Raw genomic sequence first — 18508 nt, 5'->3', positions numbered from 1 at the left:
ACTGCAGCACTAACTGGTATTGGAAGTGAAGTTGCTGACTTGCGAGCTCAACATGTGACTTGCATGTATGTGCAGTAGTTTGCCAAAGGCTAGTCTTGTTGATTACTGTTATTTTTTACAAAAGCTGCGAAGAGGTTTATGTCATGGATATTTTGCTGTTCGCAGTGTGGAAGTGTGCAGTTGTCTGAAAGGTAAGAGCTCAGATAAGATTTTCTCTAAATTTGGCCTGTGTCTGGAATTGTCTGAGCTTGAAGAGCTTTCTGCTTATTCAAGCCTTGATGTAAAGTCTAGTGCCTTGGTTTATGGTTACATCCTCAAGCATGGCTGCACAGAATCATTAGGTGCTGAAACATACTTTTGTTATTTTTTTAAGATAAAGAATGGGTCAGGGAAGTTGCCGTCAGCAGTCACAATGTCTATTATTCCATTATGCAATTGGCTGGAAATTACCAGAGATCCTCTTGGCATAAGTTGTCAAAACACTTGAGTATACAGAGACAATGTTGTGTTCATACTTTTCTTTGATCTTCCTGGCTACAAAGACCCTGTTGACATTGCCACATTGAAAGTGAAATTCATATTGTGATTCAGGTAGGATATTGTCAGTGGTGCTGATCAACCTGGAGAGAAGGACTCTTGTTAAGATTTTCCATACAAAAGAGGGTTGACATATCGTGGTAGCTGCAGGAATCTGATCTTTCGCTCTTTCTCTTGTAGAGTGTTGCATTGGAGGAATCTTTCAGCAGTGTGTTACATGTTGTCCCCCCAGATTAGATGAGAAATTCATACCAGGCAAATTATTTTGCACATATGTAAGATTAAACTCTTCTGAAGGACTGTATTTAGCTTTCTCCTCAATATTATTTTCTCAGTCCTGATCAAGTTGTACTAGGTTCTGTTTTTCAATCCCTTCCCTGACCCCTCTAGATTGTGTATTAAAAGAAAATCGAAGGCAGTACCCTGATGGGAACTCTGTGCCTGATAGGAAATATGCTTGAATTATTCAACCATGTGCCTATCGAGAGGTTTTGCTTTTTGTTCGATAACTATTTTGACTAGAGGTTGAACCTCTTCCAGGCTTCCATTACACAACCTGGCCAAGAGGCATGAGATTGTTTTATCAGCAATTGTAGTAAAACTGGTTCTTGCAACACTGTGGTTGGGCTTTGAAAAAATGTTCCACAGCTGTAATTTTTTTTAAAGGCTGTAGGATTATGAACAGGCATAAAAAAGGCTATCTTAAAAGGTCAGTATGGAACCCTTAAAGTAACTCTAACCTCAAGTGCAAACTGCAAAGTTTTAAAATCTGTTGGGTAATGAGTCCCTTATTGTTGAAAGATATTAAATCCTCAAACTGAGCCAATAGCTTCTTGCCTAATTTTTGTTTTTCCTACTCGATGGACTGCTTCTGTTTTGCAGCGCAATATATTTGTACTGTGATTATGTGCATAACACGTGGCTGCCAGTAAAAAAAAAAATCCACACAAACACCAAATGGAGAAATGTGTTTATAGTCCTCTTGTTTGTTAGAATATGGAGACTCAGTACTGCGTTCCCGGACTCTCTGGGGGGGATCTCTAAGGATGGAGGGAAGTGGATGGAGATCTTTGATTTATTTTTGTGCTATATTCTGGAAAATGGGCTTTATTGGTGTAGAGAAATCTGTATAAGTAAATATTTAGAGGATAGTGATGCTATCGTGCGAACCATTTCGGAATTTATGTACCCACTCCCACGTACACAAAGCATCTGCATTTAATACTTTAGCAGTCACCGCTAGTCATGTTCACACGGTAATTAATTTCAAAGTACTCTTTAAATAACTCATAGAGGCCACCCTCCTGACTGATCCATGATTAAAGTCCCTGAAATGTTATACTCTATAACCCCATTTATAGTATGAAATTGCCTGGGACTTAACATGCAAATAGTGGACATTTGGCTAATTACCTGAAGAGAAAAAAATCTGCAGAGCTCCGCATAAAAGGCAAGGGAGTGAGACTAGGTGAGCTGCTGTTGCAGAGAGCCGGCATGGACACAACAGGTCGAATGGCTGCTTTCAGTGCTGTAACCATTCTCTGATTCTAATGTTGGTTCAGAACACCCCATGCAGCTTCTCACCCCATTGTTCCACTTTCTAAACTTGAGATGAGTTGCATTACAGGGAGGTGAAATTCAGCTCTGAGGCTACCATGCCCATTTTCTCAATGAGCTACCTTCACTGCTTTCCTCCCTCAGCATCTGCACTGAGCGGCATCTCATCCTGGTGATTTTAACCTCCATCACGCTCTCTCTCTCTCTCTCTTAGGTCAGTGCCTACCTATCCGTGCTTAATCACACCACATAAACTCCCCAACCTATATTCACAGCCACCAGCTTGACCTTGCCATCTCATGTGGCCTTGCTACCCCCAGAGTATCAATGATAGATAAGGCCATCTCTGATTCCTTCCTTGTATCCTGCTTCCGTCTCCAAGCTCTACCACCTCATCCACTCCCTGAAAATAACTTCCCCAATTCACTTGGAACTGCGCTCTCAAATTCCCAATTGTCTAGCCTTTGGCCTTCTGTTCACCATGACGTTTCTGTAGCTACTGATCTGCTCAACCACACTCTTCTCCACCTTTGATGTCCTAGTCTCCATTAAAGCCATTACTCTACTTCCCCATGACCATCGCCTCAGTATGGCCCTCATCTCCATTCCCTTAAGTCCAAGGGGCACATACTTGAATGGATATGGCGGACAAGTGGTTTAGCCATTCACTGCCAGATCTGGCTGGACCACCTAAAGCACTATCGGGTCATACTCTCATCTGCGAAAACTGCTTACTGTTCCAGGATCATCCTGGAATAAATACAAAGTTAGCCCTTGCCTTCTTTTCTCTATCGCAAGCTGTTTTCTTAAACACCTCTCCTTTGTCGTCTCCACCCTTCCAACAAGTGCAAGGAGCTCATGGATTTCTTTATCACCTAGATTAAGACCATCTGATCAGCTGCCTTTGTCACTTCCTCCCTTCCCCTAACCCACAGGGCCAAACTTCCTCTAAGGCTTCCCCCCACCCCTAGCCCGAACTTGTATCTTTCTCTAGTTTCTCTCCTATCTCCCCATATGCCCTCTCTGAGCTCATCTTGTCCATGAGACCCAGCTCCTGCTTTCTTGACCCTATTCCCACTAAACTACTGACCACCCAGCTTCCCTTCCTGGTTCCCATGTTAGCTGATATTGTTACTGGTTCTCTCCTCAGGTTCTATCAAATTTATTCTCTCCTGAAAAAAAAACCCTTCATTCCCCTCCGTCTTTGTAAGCTACCGCCCCATCTTCAGTTTGTCTTTTCTCTGCAAAGTCCTTGAACGTGTTGTCACCTCCCTAATTCGTGCCCATCTTTCCTTGAACTCCATGTTTGAATTCCTCCGATCAGGTTTCAGGCCCTGCTGCAGTACAGAAACTGTTCTTCTCAAAGTCACAAATGACGTCCAGTGTGACCTTGACAAAGGCAAACCTATATTTCCTTACACTTCTCAACCTGTCTTCAGCCTTTGACATAGTTGATGACACCATCCTCCTGCAATGCCTCTCCACTGTCGTTCAGCTGTGTGGGACTGTACTTACCTGGTTCTATTCTTATCTATGTAATTGTTGCCAGAAAATCACCATCGATCTTCCCTTTCCCTCAGTTACCTCTGGTGTCACTCCCAAGAATCTAACCTTGGAGCCCTCCTATTTCTCAAATACATGCAGCCCCTTGGTGACATCGTCTGAAAACACTTCAGTTTCCACATTTACACTGATGACACCCAGCCCTGAACACCACCCCTCTCAGTCCTTCCACTGACTCTAAATTGCCAGACTGATTATCTGACATCCAGTACTGAATGAACAGGAATTTCCTCCCAATTAACCAATGGTAAGACTGAAGCTCTTGTATTTGGTACTCTACCACCACCACCAACGCCCCCCCCACACAACAAACTCCACTCCGCCACCGATCCCACCCCTCTCCATGGCACCTGTTTGCAGCTGAACCATACTGTTCGCAACCTTGTCATATTTGTACCGAGGCTGAGCTTTTAACCACATATCCGCTCCGTCATGAAGACGTCCTATTTCCACCTTTGTAACATTGCCTGTGTCTGCCCCGCCTCTACTCTTCTGCTGTTGAAACCCTCATCCATGCCTTTGTTACGTTCAGACTTGACTATTGTAACTCACTCATGGCCGACCCTCTACATTCTACCTTTAGTAAACTTGAAGTCATCCAAAACTCTGCTTCCCATGTCCTATCTCGCACTAAATGCCATTCATCCACCCCTGTGTTCGCTGACCGACACGGGCACCTGATTAAACAGCGCCTCAATTTTAAAATTCTCATCCTTGTTTTCAAATTCTCCATGGCATCTCCTCTCCATATCTCTGTGATCTCCTCCAGCTCTTGAGATATCTGTGCTCCTTTAATTCCGGCCTCTTGAGTATCCCCAATTTTAAACCCTCCACCATCAAGCTGTCTAGACCCAAAGCTCTGGAATTCCATCCCTAAACCTTGCTGCTTCTCAACCTCACTTTCCTCCTTTAAGACACTCCTTAAAACTTACCTCTGACCAAGCTTTTGGTCATCTGCCCTTGTGCCTCATTATGTGGCTCAGTGACATATTTTGTTTTATAATGCCTCTGTGAAGCGTCTTGTGATGTTCTATTACATTAACGATGATATATAAATGCAAGTTGTTGGTGCAGCACAGAAGATGTTAATCTGTTAATTGCGTATCAATTGTTTGATTATATGCAGGTGAGGGGTGTGAATTGGGATCTTACATGAGCACTTATAAGCAAACACTTACTGAGACTGGTGGAGGGTTTTGAGTGAGGAGCTACATGTTTGTAATCCTTTTATTCTGTACAGTAAATGTGAGACTGAGTAAAGATAGGCTGCAGCATTATCCTTCCATAATAAGCTTTCTGGAGTTTAACATTGTAGCAGAGAATGGTTGCCTAAAGCTGAATGTTGGAAACTAAGAATTTTTTTTTTACATAGAAAACTAAAATCTCGCGATCTATTATAGAAAATATGGTAGAAAACAAGTGTAAATTGTCAGGGTATGATTACCCTCCGATGTTCTGAGTCTGAACCATATTACCAGTGGAAGAATGAAGTGGTTATGTCGACATGGGATACATCTCTACCAAAGAGGAAACAAGGTATGTCCTTGGTGTTGTCACTTCCTACCAAAAGTAAAATCAGAAGTAAAGTGTTTTGTGAACTGGATGCTCGTCAGTTGGATACAGATGAAGGGTTGGATCTTATGTTAGGATTTTTGGATGAAACTTACAAGAAAGATTACCTATTGAATGCTTATGAAGCATGGTCAAACTTTGATAAGATTTTGGAAAACAGATGGTTATTCAATGGAGGAGTATGTTCTGAACTTTAACAGACTGTATAAAAGATGTGGAATTTCAATTTGGGGATCCCTGGTTAAGTACCAGCTTTTAAATTGCTAGATTGTGCTAGGGTGTCGCATAGGCTCTTGGTTCTAACTGGGGTTAGATTCTTGGACAAAGACTCCCTGTTGGATCCAATGTCTGCTGCCTTAAAGAAATTCCTGAGGAAGCAGTCATTTTCTGCAGCGAAGTAAGAACAAGCAGGGCATTCTGTGGTGATGCAAAGAATGGACTCGATGTTTGCTAGATTTCAAAATGGTCCAGATATTGGAAGCAGGCATAAGTACGATGGAAGAGTTAAAGACAGGAGGAATGAGGACGAAAGGACCTCTAGCAGGTCTGCCTTTTACAGTGGAAGACAGAATTGGAACATAGCAATCGTAGGCGAATGCATCCCAGGAATGCCCAAGGAGCAGCTGATAGGTGCTTCAGATGTGACTCAAAGTATAATTATGCAATGAACTGCCCTAAGTGGAGGGGAAGAGTCCTTGAAATAACACACAACTCACAGAATTCTGAGGCAGAGGAGGAAGGTACTGATGAATCTGAACCAATTGTACTAGTCACAAGGAGTTTTCGTCCTGTGATTCATGTGTTAGTTGTGGATTTGTTCAGCTGTGCTGTATTGGATAGTACGTGCAAATCGATAGTGTGTTGAACTGATTGGTTGCAATGTTACCTGAATTCACTCAGTAGTGAGGATTGACGCAAGGTTAAGGAGTATAAAAGTACTACCAGCTTTAGTTTTGGTGATGACAACACATTGAAGTCACTGAAGAGAGTTGTAATTTCATGTAAAATAGCTGGAGTAAGCCACTTTATCAGTACTGCTGTAGTCTCTAGTGAGATATCTTTACTGTAAGCCTTCAATGAAAAAGGCACCAATGAAACTCGATATGGAGCATGATAAGGCAATTGCTTTTGGAAATTCAGTGAATTTGCAGTTCAGTCAGTGCATTATTGTATCCCCTTAACAAAACCTGATGTTTCTAGTCAGTGTTAGAACAGTATTAATGGCATCAGGGGTTAAGAATTGGAGAGATAAAAAGCAAATTGCCTTAAAGTTACACTGACAATTTACTCACCCATATCAAAGATTAAAATTCCTGCTAAAGGGTGCAGATGTGATTGATGAAGAGTATACGCGGATGATAAAGATTAAAGTACCTGAGGACAGACACCATCGCATCCTATTGTCAGCCTTCCATTGGCACATGACTTTAACAAAGTAGTTACCATGGATTTAAAGGTGTGGGACAAAGGCAAGAATATTTTCATTCTACATTTTATAGACCTAGCAACTAGATTTAGTGTTTCTACAATAATAAATATCAAGGACAAAAGGGTGATTATAGACAAAATTATGGAGAAGTTGGTAGGGACTGTTCTTGGGGCACCAGCTAAGTTTCTGACTGATAATGGAGGGGAATTTGCCACTGACGAGTTCAGAAACATGTGAAAATATGAACATTATGGTTATGAATACTGCAGCTGAAAGACCTTTCAGCAATGGTCTCCATGAAAGGAATCATACAGAGGTTGATAAAATGCTGTATAAAATCTTAGCTGACCAGCCAGACTGCAAGTTGACAATTGCCCTGGCATGGGTGGTTCATGTGAAGAATTTGTTTCAGATGGTTGGAGAATATAGTCCCTATCAATTGGTCTATGGCCGGAATCCGAAATTGTCTTCTGTACTGTGCAACAGTCCTCCTGCTCTCGATGTTACTACACTTGGATCAATTTATTTCTGCAAATTTGAATGCTTTGCAGCCAGGGAGACCGGCTTTCATCAAGGCTGAGGCCTCAGAAAATTCAGAGAGCTCTGAGGCATTGTATAAGGCCATCTGAGGCAGAATTTAATGCAAGAGATTTGATGTATTATAAAAGAGAGGGCCATAGGGAATGGAATGGTAAGGTAATCAGTCATGATGGTAAGACGATAGTTATTAAGCATGGAAATCAAACTGTTAAGGTTCATTTCTCGTGATTGATCGGGGTTGGTTATCAATTGCTCAGATTCTGACATTTTGTAGAGGGATATGATGCACCTTGTACCTCAAATACTCATGTGTTTTGTGATGAAGGTCCTGAGGAACAGAATGAGGTCAATCAAGGGTTGGATAGTAATGTGAGGGATCATGACGCTCGAGCTATTGCATCCAAAGGACAATTGGCCCAAGTAGGTACTCAGGTGACATATATTCGAGACGGGTCTAATAGATGGAGGGATGCAACAATTGTGGGATGTGCAGGAAAATCTACAGGCAAGTTTAAATGTTGGTTAAATGTTCAAGATGATGACCAAGAAGCCACAGCTATGGACTGGCAGAATGGGGTGAAAGAGTAGAAGAAAAGAAAGCGCAGTGCAAGTTCTAATAGTGGGTCTGGAAGTGACTCTTGTGTAGGGAGGCGATCACGTACTGGAGAAAGAGCCTCCAATAATCTTCTAGCAGTAGTCCCAAAAGACTTCAAAGTGCTAATAGAGGCCTGAGTTGGAGCAGATTCCACAATGAAACAAAAGCTAGAGAGCAGTCTCGGAATAGAATTAGAAACAGAAGTCCTCATGACCGTGAAGTTTTATTGGCTGCCAATAAACTTGAGGATAAATTAATAAGAGAAGCAAAACTTAAGGAATTAGAGTTGGAGAGAGTTTGGAGTTTATTCTGACGTACCAGATAGGTGACAGCCAGCCTTGTCACATAGATGGATTTGTACTGAAAAAGTCCTTCACGATCGAACTTATAAGGCTAGCTACGAGAGTTTTGAAGAGCGACTGAGTGATACTGATGTTATATAGACTGTCCTACAGTTTCCAAATTAATGTTGAAAATCTTTTTAGCTCTTTTGACTACATATTCATGATGGGTTTAGATCCATTGACATAAAAGCAGCATTTCTCCAGGGTGATACTTCAGAGAGAAGTTCTTCTCAATCCACCTAAAGAGACAGCAGATGCGGAAGGAAAAATATAGAAACTGAGCAAAAGTGTATATGGCCTGAATGATGCTTGCAAGGTGTGGTATTTCTCGGTGAGATCTGTTTTGTTGAAAATTGGTTGTGTTCAACTAAAAGCAGATCCTGCAATTTTTTTTTGTTGATATCATAAAGGGAAACTTTCAGGTATCTTCATGGTGTACGCTGATGATTTCTTAAGGGGTGGTTCTGCGGATGTTGAGAAATATGTTGCTCATAGGAGGGCAGAATTTAAGATTGGGAGTCAGGCCTTTGGGGCCTTTAAATATATTGGTTTAGATATTAAGCAGACTAAGTCTGGAATATCTTTAAGTCAACAATCCTATTTAGAGAGTGTTATTCCCATCCCGATTAATCGCGTTAGGTCATCACAGAAAGAAGATATATCTAAAGCAGAGACTGTGCAATTGCGAAGCTTGATTGGCCAGTTAAACTGATTGTGCTCTTAGACTGGGCCTATTACTAGTTTTGATGTGCTGGAGTTAAGCACCATGAGGAAGCATCCAAAAGTCGAGAATGTTTTAAAGGCAAATAAACATTTAAAAAAAAACTAAATCTTAAGAAATGTGTACTGAAGTTCCCATCCTCAGGTGATCCAAAGGATATGAAGCTAATAATTTTTAGTAATGATTCACCTGTTAATCTTGCTGATGGGTATTCGAGTGCAGCTGGTTTCATAATATTTCTGATGGGTGAAAATGGGAAATGTTGTCCTTTAGCTTGGGAGACTAAGAAAATGAAACCGGTCATTAAAAGCACTTTCGCTGCAGAAACACTGGGTCTTGTGGAGGCAGTGGATGTGGAGTTCTATTTGTCAAACATTTTGGGTGAAATTCTGAACAAAGGACATATAGAATATAGGGTACCCATTTTGAATGGTATGTGGATAATCGTTCTTTGTGGGATAATGTACACTCTGCAAAAAGTGAGAGTGAGAAAAGACTGTGTATGGACCTTACTGGATTGAAACAAATGCTGGAGAGAAAGGAAATCTCCAAACTTAAATGGGTAGATGCAAGTCATCAGCTGTTTGTTGTTTCACAAAAGAAATGCGAGTACAAATAAATTGTTTGGGGTGCTAGAGGAGGGACGACTCACAATGTAATGCTTTGTACCCAATATGGAATTTATTTTGATTTATTTTGAAATGGTCTTTGAGCGGTCAATAATTTGTGCATAATATGGAATTTATTTTGAAATGTTTGAACATATTAATCCACTTTGTATTATAAAAGAAACAATCAGTTAATCTGTTAATTTTATCAGTTGCTTGATTATATGCAGGTGGAGGGTGTTTATTGGCGTCTTACTTGAGCACTTATAAGCAAACATTTACTGAGACTGGTGGAGGGTTTGAGTGAGGAGCTACATGTTTGTAATCCTTTTACTCTGTACAATAAATCTGAAACTAAGTAAAGATAAGTTCCAGCATTATCCTTCCATCACAAGCTTTCTGGAGTTTAACAGAAAGCTATTCAACCCATCTTGCTGTGACGACCAAGGCAAGAGGAGTGCTCTGTTTTTCTAGTTCAGTTTCTCCACAGGTCACAACATATATTTAACTTTTTTCCCAGTTACCAATATGGTCAATCATAGACTCTGTTTTTATCCCAGAATAAAATAGACCAACCAGGTTTCTTTAATAAACAACAAAATTATCTGTTTATTATAAAACAAGTCCTAACATGCAAAGCATTATCTCACAGATTGAAATATAAAAGTTCCCTTTTTACCTTAACCCCTCACACACACACATTGGTTAACGGGAAAAATAGAGGTTTACTCTTTAGAACTCTATCACAAAAAACACAGAGAAAAAGAAAACTTTGGCCAAATACTTGCTAATCCTTGAAGGAAAAAAAGAAAAGATATGGAAAGATGTCAGATGTCCTTTGTTTTGGCTTGGCATCCCAGATATGCGTAGATGGCTGTCACTGGGATCTTTCTAGAACAGTTCTTGTCAGGCAACGTTGAAGATTAGTTTAGGCAGGCTTTCCAGGAAAAATGCAGCAACGGGGTTTCAGGCAGTTTCTAGAGATGGAAAAGTTGGCAGGCTTTTTTAAAGAGCTGGAACAAGCTGAGTTGGGGTTGGCTCCTTTGGCAAGTTTTCTCCAGCTGTCTTTTGTAACACTGTCCACACACCCACCCACTGTCCAAAGTGAAACAAAAAAACAATGTCACAAGAGTCAAGTCTCCTGACTCCTATAAATCTTGACCTGTCACTTCTTTGTAAACATCTTTCCCCGAGTCAAAAAAAAAAACCATGCTGGGTAATTATCTGCCTTCCAATAAGGCAGAAGCTAAAATAAAAGCAAAATACTGCAGATGCTGGAAATCTGAATTAAAAACAGGAAATGCTGGAAATACTCAGCAGGTCTGGCAGCATCAGTGAAAGATCACTGACCTGAAACGTTAACTCTGCTTCTCCCTCCACAGATGCTGCCAGACCTGCTGGGTATTTCCAGCATTTCTTGTTTTTATTTCAGCCTTCCAGTAAGGGCTTGCTTTTAGCACTCTTTGATTCTTCCAGTAACTGTTGTTTACAAGCTCAGTCCAAAAAACTTTCTGATGACCTCTTTTTAAAAAAAAAACAAAGTTCCAGCATCTCAAGTCCTCAAAAAAAAATTAACGAAAGAAAGGAAGCGCTCTTAACAATGCTTTTAACTGGAGTTACTTGCACTAACTCCTTTGTATCCTTTTACATTCTTCCTTTTCAGATACTACGCAATTTATTTTCTTTTTTTTCTTTTGGGCCTCCTTATCTCGAGAGACAATGGATACGCGCCTGGAGGTGGTCAGTGGTTTGTGAAGCAGCGCCTGGAGTGGCTATAAAGGCCAATTCTGGAGTGACAGGCTCTTCCACAGGTGCTGCAGAGAAATTTGTTTGTTGGGGCTGTTGCACAGTTGGCAACAAAAAATTAACGAAAGAAAGGAAGCGCTCTTAACAATGCTTTTAACTGGAGTTACTTGCACTAACTCCTTTGTATCCTTTTACATTCTTCCTTTTCAGATACTACGCAATTTATTTTAAATGATGTGATATTCTCTGCCTCAATAGTCACTGTGGTAAAGCATCTATGTCCAGTTACTGCCAATATCTAAATCAAAGATGCCTTGCAATAATACTTGTAAACAAGCAATTTAAAGGCTAACAAAACAAAGAAGAGGGCTCTTTGCATGTTAAAATTTAGCTACTTAAGCAAATGATGATCAAGTTCAGTGACTTCAATATCAATAACTCTAGTTCCAGGTAATATTTACATTTGAAACTTGCAAGGAGAATGGACACGATGGTCCAGTTTCTGTGCTGTGTGACTCTAATTAAAATGGTGCTATAAAATCATAAAATAGTTACAACACAGAAGGAGGCCCGTCATGTCCGTGCCGGCTCTTTACAAGAGCAATTCAGTTAGTCCCACTCCCCTGCCTTTTCCTCGTAGCCCCGTAAAATTTTTCTCTGCAGATAATTATCCAATTCTCTTTTGGAAGCCACGATTGCATCTCAATCCACCACACTCAAAGGCAGTGCATTCCAGATCCTAACCATTGGCTGTGTGTAAAAAAAAAGTTATTTCTCGTGCTGCTTTTGGCTCTTTTGCCAATCACCTCATCAGTGTCCTCTGGTTCCACCAATGGGAACAATTTCTCCCTATCTACTCTGTGCCAGACCCCTCATGATTTTGAACACTTCTGTCAAATCTCCTCTTAGCTTTCTCTTAAAGGAGAAAATCTTCTCCAATCTCTCCACATAACTGAAATCCCCCATCATGTTGAGTTTATGGTTGTTTTCAGTGAACTGAAAGTTTATTTTTATATATTTTTGATCTTGGAAGTTCTCTAAAAATGAATGCTCCAAGGTCTGTGTGTCGGTCATTTACTTTTCACTGCTGGGACCTGGATTCTGGACGAAATTTTACTTTGCTTTAAAGACTTCATTTAAAATAGCTTTGGGCTTTTCTAAACTCACTTCTTAGTACATATGGGCTCACAGTACAGAACTGCACACAATTTTGAGATATGTATATGATTTTCAATCACTTTTTTCCTCTCCTAGTCTCATTCTGCATGTCAATTTGTAATGGCTTTTAAACCAACTTTGGGTGTCAGATTCAGAGACACTGTGAACACTGTTGGAATTTGAGTTTTAGTTTGATAATTTGATTTTGATTGCTATAATGACAATGAAATTGTTACATTCAAATAATTGGCGCTTCCATTAATTATTGCAGGAATACTGCACGGTACCTGTGGAAGAGAATCCCTCAAGCCATCAAAACTGTGAGTATATGGCTTTAGGAGCATTGCTTTCAATGCTGCTGTTTGCTTCAGAAGCATGAGATGACGTGGATGGAATTGGGCTTTGCAGGTGTTGGAGAGGACCATAGCAGCTTATTTTTATTAATTCATGGGATATGGATGTTACTGGCAAGGGCATTTATTTCCCATCTTTAATTGCCCTTGAGAAGGTGGTAGTGAGCCATCACCTTGAATACAACTGAATGGCTTGCTAGGTCATTTCAGAGGATAGTTGAGAGTCAGTCACATTGCTGCGGATCTGGAGTCACCAATAGGCCAGATCCCGTAAGGACGGTAGATTTCCTTCTCAAAAAGACATTAGTGAACCAGTTGAGTTTTTATGAAAATCTGATACTTGGTCACTATTACTGATACTAGCTTTTTGTTCCAGATTTATTTAATTAATTGAATTTAAATCCCCCAGCCGCTGTGGTGGGATTTGAACTCGTGTCTCCTTATCTTTATTCCTATCCTCTGGATTACTGCTCCAGTAAGATATCCTCTATGGTACTGTACCACTTACTATTGTACCACTTAACCCAGAGCAGCATTTGCTTTGGCTTTTGCAGCATTTTAAATCTCAGGTTTTGACTGAGAATCTCTCAATTGGATTGTTCAATTTTGTATTCTACAAACCTACTGATAAATGTTCTGCCCAGAGTTATTATGACTGTTATTTTAGGTTGAAAGTACATTTATATCTTAAATTATTATAAAAATGTTACAATATGCTACACATTCTGTTTATCAATATTTTTCATCTTAGACTGAGTCGTCTTTATTTGCTCCCAATTTGTCACCAATACTTTTTCATTCACTCAAATTTCATATTCCATCAATTGTGAGTAATGCAACCAAAATCCACCAGCAAAACAGAATCTGAACCAACCAAATCATTCAATTATTTTTAAATCCTTTTGGCGGCCATCTCTTACAGCTCAGTAATGATCACAAAACTATTAATAGCAAGAGGGGTTATGACTGGTATGGAGTACTCATGCCATCTGTGGGCATAGTGAGGGCACTCGTGAGGTCTGGAAGCAGCAGGAGGGCCCCCAACATCTGAAGCCACCTTAACACGGGTATTTCGCATTGATGTACATTCATTTAGTACTTAGTCCTGATGCAAACAAGGTATTACAAGAAAAATTTCAGCTGAGAAATCCTTTCAATCCTTGTATTTCATTGTTAAAGGCTTTATACTGCAGTAGTTGTTGCTATACAGTGAATTGTAGAATGATTCTTGGCCTGCCTGCACTAATGATGCACCCTAAAGGCGACCCCTGCCCACTGTGGAGACAACTTCCCCCTCCCCACCATGCAGACACAGCTCCCCGCCACCCCTCCCCCACTACCTCCCACTCGAACTCAGTTATGCCACATATTGTGAGCCCTCTCATGCTGCCAAGCCTTAAGATCTACCTCTGAGTTAACACACTAAGAGTACCCCAACTGGCCCTGTCAGGCCCTAAAATCCCACTCTCATTGCTTCCAGACCCAGGATTCCCCCTCTCAGATCCCAAAATTCCTCCTGGTGCTTCCAGACCTCATACTATACCCATAGATTCCACGAGTCCTCCATATCAGTGGTTCCGTCCTGCTACATACACATTATTTCACTATTCCCCAGCCCTTCTGATTCTGCATGCATCTCCAAAATGTCCTCCATAGCCCTGCCAAATCCTGGAGCTCCCGACTGCTATACCTTAGGTAGCCCTCATTATTCGCAGACTACTTAGTGCACCAGGACCTTGGGGCACACCTCTTGTTTTTCTCTCCCCCCAAGAGTGTTGAAAAAAAGATGTATCCTCCTCGCCTCTGTCACACCATGAAATTCCCCTATCCCCCAGTTTAGCCACTTCTCATGTAGCACAGTTGTTCTGTTTCTGACCACCCACCCTTTCTGCAGTGCTACAAGATTGCAAGATTGCACTCGGTGTATTAGACAATAAAACCTACAGTCTATCTCTGTATTGAAGTACCATCCACCCCCAGGTGCTGATGCACAGTCCTTCCCAAATTGCTCCCAGACCAAACAACCCACCTGACACAGGTACTGGAATATGGACTCCTCTCTTCCCACGCACTCAGCCCCCAACATTTCAAAATACTCAATCCTCCCTTTGTTGTGATACTCAAGAATCACCCAGTAAGGTAAACTCCACATTCCAGTCCATAATACTGCAAAACCCCAGGTTCTGTCCCCTCAGAATTGTAATTTACTAGAATCACCCACAATGCTCCTGAAGCCCAGGAACACCCCTCCATAACTGCTGTTAAACATCACACTCCTGCTTACTGCTTGACTCCATAAGGATACCTCCAATCAAGTGCATATTGCATACCTCTAAATTGTGGCCTTCAAAACAAATTACAGTATAAAAAATATATATATAAGCAATGAAACATACAATAACGAGGGCACTGATCCACAGTTTTCACTGGAAACTCAATAGAATTGCCGAATTTCATCCCAAAAACCCTGATAAAAGGCTCCTAGAATCCCATGCAATCAAAGCGGAATTTGACGTCATCAGTCACTGTTAATCAGTGAGTGGCCTTGATAATGCATTGTGCATTGCATAGCATAACAAAATTAAACTTTAGCATATTCTTCTCAATACAAGCAATTCCACTGGAGGTTTGCCACTTTTCTTTAAATACATAATGGCTTGGATTTTGCAGTCAGTGATGAAGCAAGTGTGCTTGCCGCTGACCTCGGAGATCTAGTGATGTCTGTGGCAGGAATTTTCTCTTTCCCCTTGGTAGTTTAAATCTGATGCCAGCTCAAGGAGATGTCTTGGTGTGCAGCAGCAGCATTGTCAGCAAGCAGGTAGGCAACAAGTCAAATTGAATTATTCACACACAGCAAACCAGAAAGTTAAAAGTAATAATCCTTCGTAAGTGAAATAAAATTATGAATACTGAAAAGCTAAGATAAAGATAAATAGACTTAAAAAGAATTGTTTTTAAAAATGTTTAGTTTTTAATCGTGTAGAAATTTGACATTCCATTATTATAAAATTAGATCTTCAGGAGCACGAAGGGTGTTTAGCAGTAATTATGAAGTGAGCACACCATTTAAAAACCCATTCACATTTCATTCAATAGGATGTAACTTTTTGCAGGGCCGTTACAGCAAGCCCAACGGCATTAGAATGGAAGTTCTTGACAATGCATGTGTACAAGGGAGATAGCACTCTGTGTAAATCTTGGCCAAGCCCCTATGAAGGAGTGTAGACTCTTTGATAGCAGCTTCTGGAGTTCCGCAGTATTCTGCACTTGTCCGAACTCCCAAAGAGACTAGTCATTTTCAGTGGCATAATATTGGCAAAGGCTGACAGTTATGGCAAAGTGATTTTTAAAAAGCGTTGAGAAGTGGAGAAATTATGTTGGGCTTTACATTTCACTGATGGAGACAGGTTAGATAATTCTGATCACACCACAAAGAAAGATCATAGAGCGGAGGCAGAAGAAGGTGGTAAGATTAACCCTAAGTGTAAAATAGGGATGAGATATGGTAAGCTCAAGCACATCAGGCTGGAAAGAAATTGGTTAAGTTGGGTAGGTACCTCACGCAGATGTATGAAATATCCAGTTATATAGATTAGGTGAATGCAGAACAGTCAAATTAAGCTGAGAGAGTAGGAGAGCGGCCATAAATATAAATTGATGAGAAGTAAATTTAAAACAGATATATTGGGTCATAACTTGCTGCAGCAGGGCATCTGAGACTTTCTCTTCAATGTTTAGGTTTTTAATTTTTTGCGTGGTGTTAACGACCAGGTGAGGAAGGGGTCTAGGGCTCCCCTCTCAGTCTTTTCCTGGTTTGTCCGTAACCGGGTTTAACTTTTAAAAGTGTTTTTAGCTTCCCCTCAATGAGTCCTTGCTCACTGCTCTCTAATTGTAATTGCAAAGAAATCAACCAGACAGATTTTCTCAAATCTAAACAAGAAAGGTGTAAATTTACTAACCTTAAAACTCTAGCTCAGTTAAAACTACTAAAAATACATGACACAACCACCCTAGCATGGATAAATGATAAACACACATGCAAATAGAGACAGAGGAGGAGAAAGAATTAAAGGGGAAAGGTTTAAATTAATAGATGGAGTTCAGTTACTGGTTTTGGGTTGATTGAAGTTAAGTCTTGCAGTTCTCGTTGGGGCCCAGTGGGGTCCACTTTCAAACTTGTTTTGCTGGTCTTCTATCTTGAGGCTCAAGTTACTTCCGTGGGTCCCTGGAACTTTGCGTGAGAGAGAGACCGAGAGAGGGAGACCTTCCTCCTTGAAATTCAATTGCAGTCTCTTCCAAAAACAATTCTGTGAGCGCAGTTGTTACAGTCTGTCTTTCCTTGGTAACCTTGCTGCCTTAAACTGCCCCTTTTCCCTTGGTGGGTCTGAGATAGTTATGTGTTGCCCAAGGGGTTTAAAGTTTCTTCAATATCAGCCTGCAATATGTTGGGAATGGGCATCTTAGTAAAGTGATTTTTGGGCAGGTTTGCACATTTCCATGACTGTCTAGAGTGCCTTTGTTCCTGTTGAGGTCTACAGGGGGAGGGTTAGATTTAATTAACCCTGGTTTGGAGTTCTGATCATGGGAGTCGCAGTGGGTGGATCCACTCTGATCTCTCTTTCAGTGCTTTGATGAGTCAGGCAAGTGCTTTTGACTTTAGGGTATGGTTGTTTCCCTTTTCTCCTGACTGTGGGGGTGGATTCTTTGCTAATCTTCCCTTGGTCCTCTGGGACATTCCTGCTTGCAGATGTTTGTCCAGATTCTGCTGCACTCCAACTAGGTGAGACATCACCCTCATAATTTCTCTGCCCACTTGAGGACTCTTTGTCCCTGCAGGTTTCTGTGAATGCTGTTTACAACTCTGGTGGGGTGCTTCTGGTGTCTGCATTTACATAGGAGGATGAGGGGTCTAATCTTTAAAACATTTCGGGGTTGGCTGACCTGACAGTAGGGGTTTCCATTTGAGAATCCACTCTGACCTCCTTTGACCTGTCCTTTTTGTCCCTTTTTCCCCTTTCTTTAACTTTTTGCCAGCCCTGTGCCTGCCTGTCCTCTTTTGTACTCGGCAGGGGTCCCTTACAATTCACCAGCCCTCTGCTGGAGGGTCCTCCAAACACCGATAAAAGACTTAGGGGTGCAGATTTCACTGTTTGGGGTTTCCCCTCAATGTACATTTGTGGCAACTCCTACAGTACTCCACCACATCTTTGTGGAGTTTTGGCCAGTCAAACCACTGTCTTATGCGGGCTTCGTTTTTTTGTATACCGACACGTACAGCCATTATAATCCCATGGGCCATTCTTCATATTTTTCTCCGGTACCTCTGTGGCACCACTAACTGGTGAACGAACCACTGTCCACTCTTTGTCCTCAGGTCTGTGAGGAGAACTCCACTTCCTCATCAGTACCTCATTCTTTGAATAGTAGCAATCAGGGACTCCCTCTGCTTCAATTTCAGTCAGTACAGCCTGTGCTAACTTGATACTGGGTCGACTCGCTGAGCCTCAGCTAGGGCAGATCCATTTAATCCATTCCCTGGGTCCTCTAACTTTCCAAAGAAAGTTTCAGACAGACGGACCTCATGGTCATCTGCCTGCAGTGTCAATTCAGTCTTCTCTAGGGGAGCTGGTTTGATCATTGCCCGATTCACTACACATGCAGGGGAACTGCAGGGGACCATGTTCTGCCACTGCCCTGTCTCTCTGACCTCCTGAGGTGTCTCTTTCACTACTGGGGAAGCTATCACCTTCGCCCCTGCCAGATCATTACCTGAGGAGTAGGTCAA

The 18508-nt window shown here is 41.3% G+C and overlaps 1 protein-coding gene across 2 annotated transcripts in view; it reads left to right on the top strand.

Annotated features, from left to right (window-relative positions):
• The window catches only part of cops8 (COP9 signalosome subunit 8), a 65062-nt gene that overhangs the window by 22114 nt on the left and 24440 nt on the right, over positions 1-18508 (top strand). For both annotated transcript variants that reach the window (XM_068035872.1, XM_068035871.1), the window contains exon 3: positions 12642-12690. In XM_068035872.1, coding sequence (XP_067891973.1) covers positions 12642-12690 — 49 coding nt within the window. The remainder of the gene's footprint in view (positions 1-12641; positions 12691-18508) is intronic.

Source organism: Heterodontus francisci, chromosome 7 (assembly GCF_036365525.1).
Source record: "Heterodontus francisci isolate sHetFra1 chromosome 7, sHetFra1.hap1, whole genome shotgun sequence".
NCBI lineage: Eukaryota > Metazoa > Chordata > Chondrichthyes > Heterodontiformes > Heterodontidae > Heterodontus > Heterodontus francisci.
This window is presented reverse-complemented; position numbering and strand designations above follow the sequence as displayed.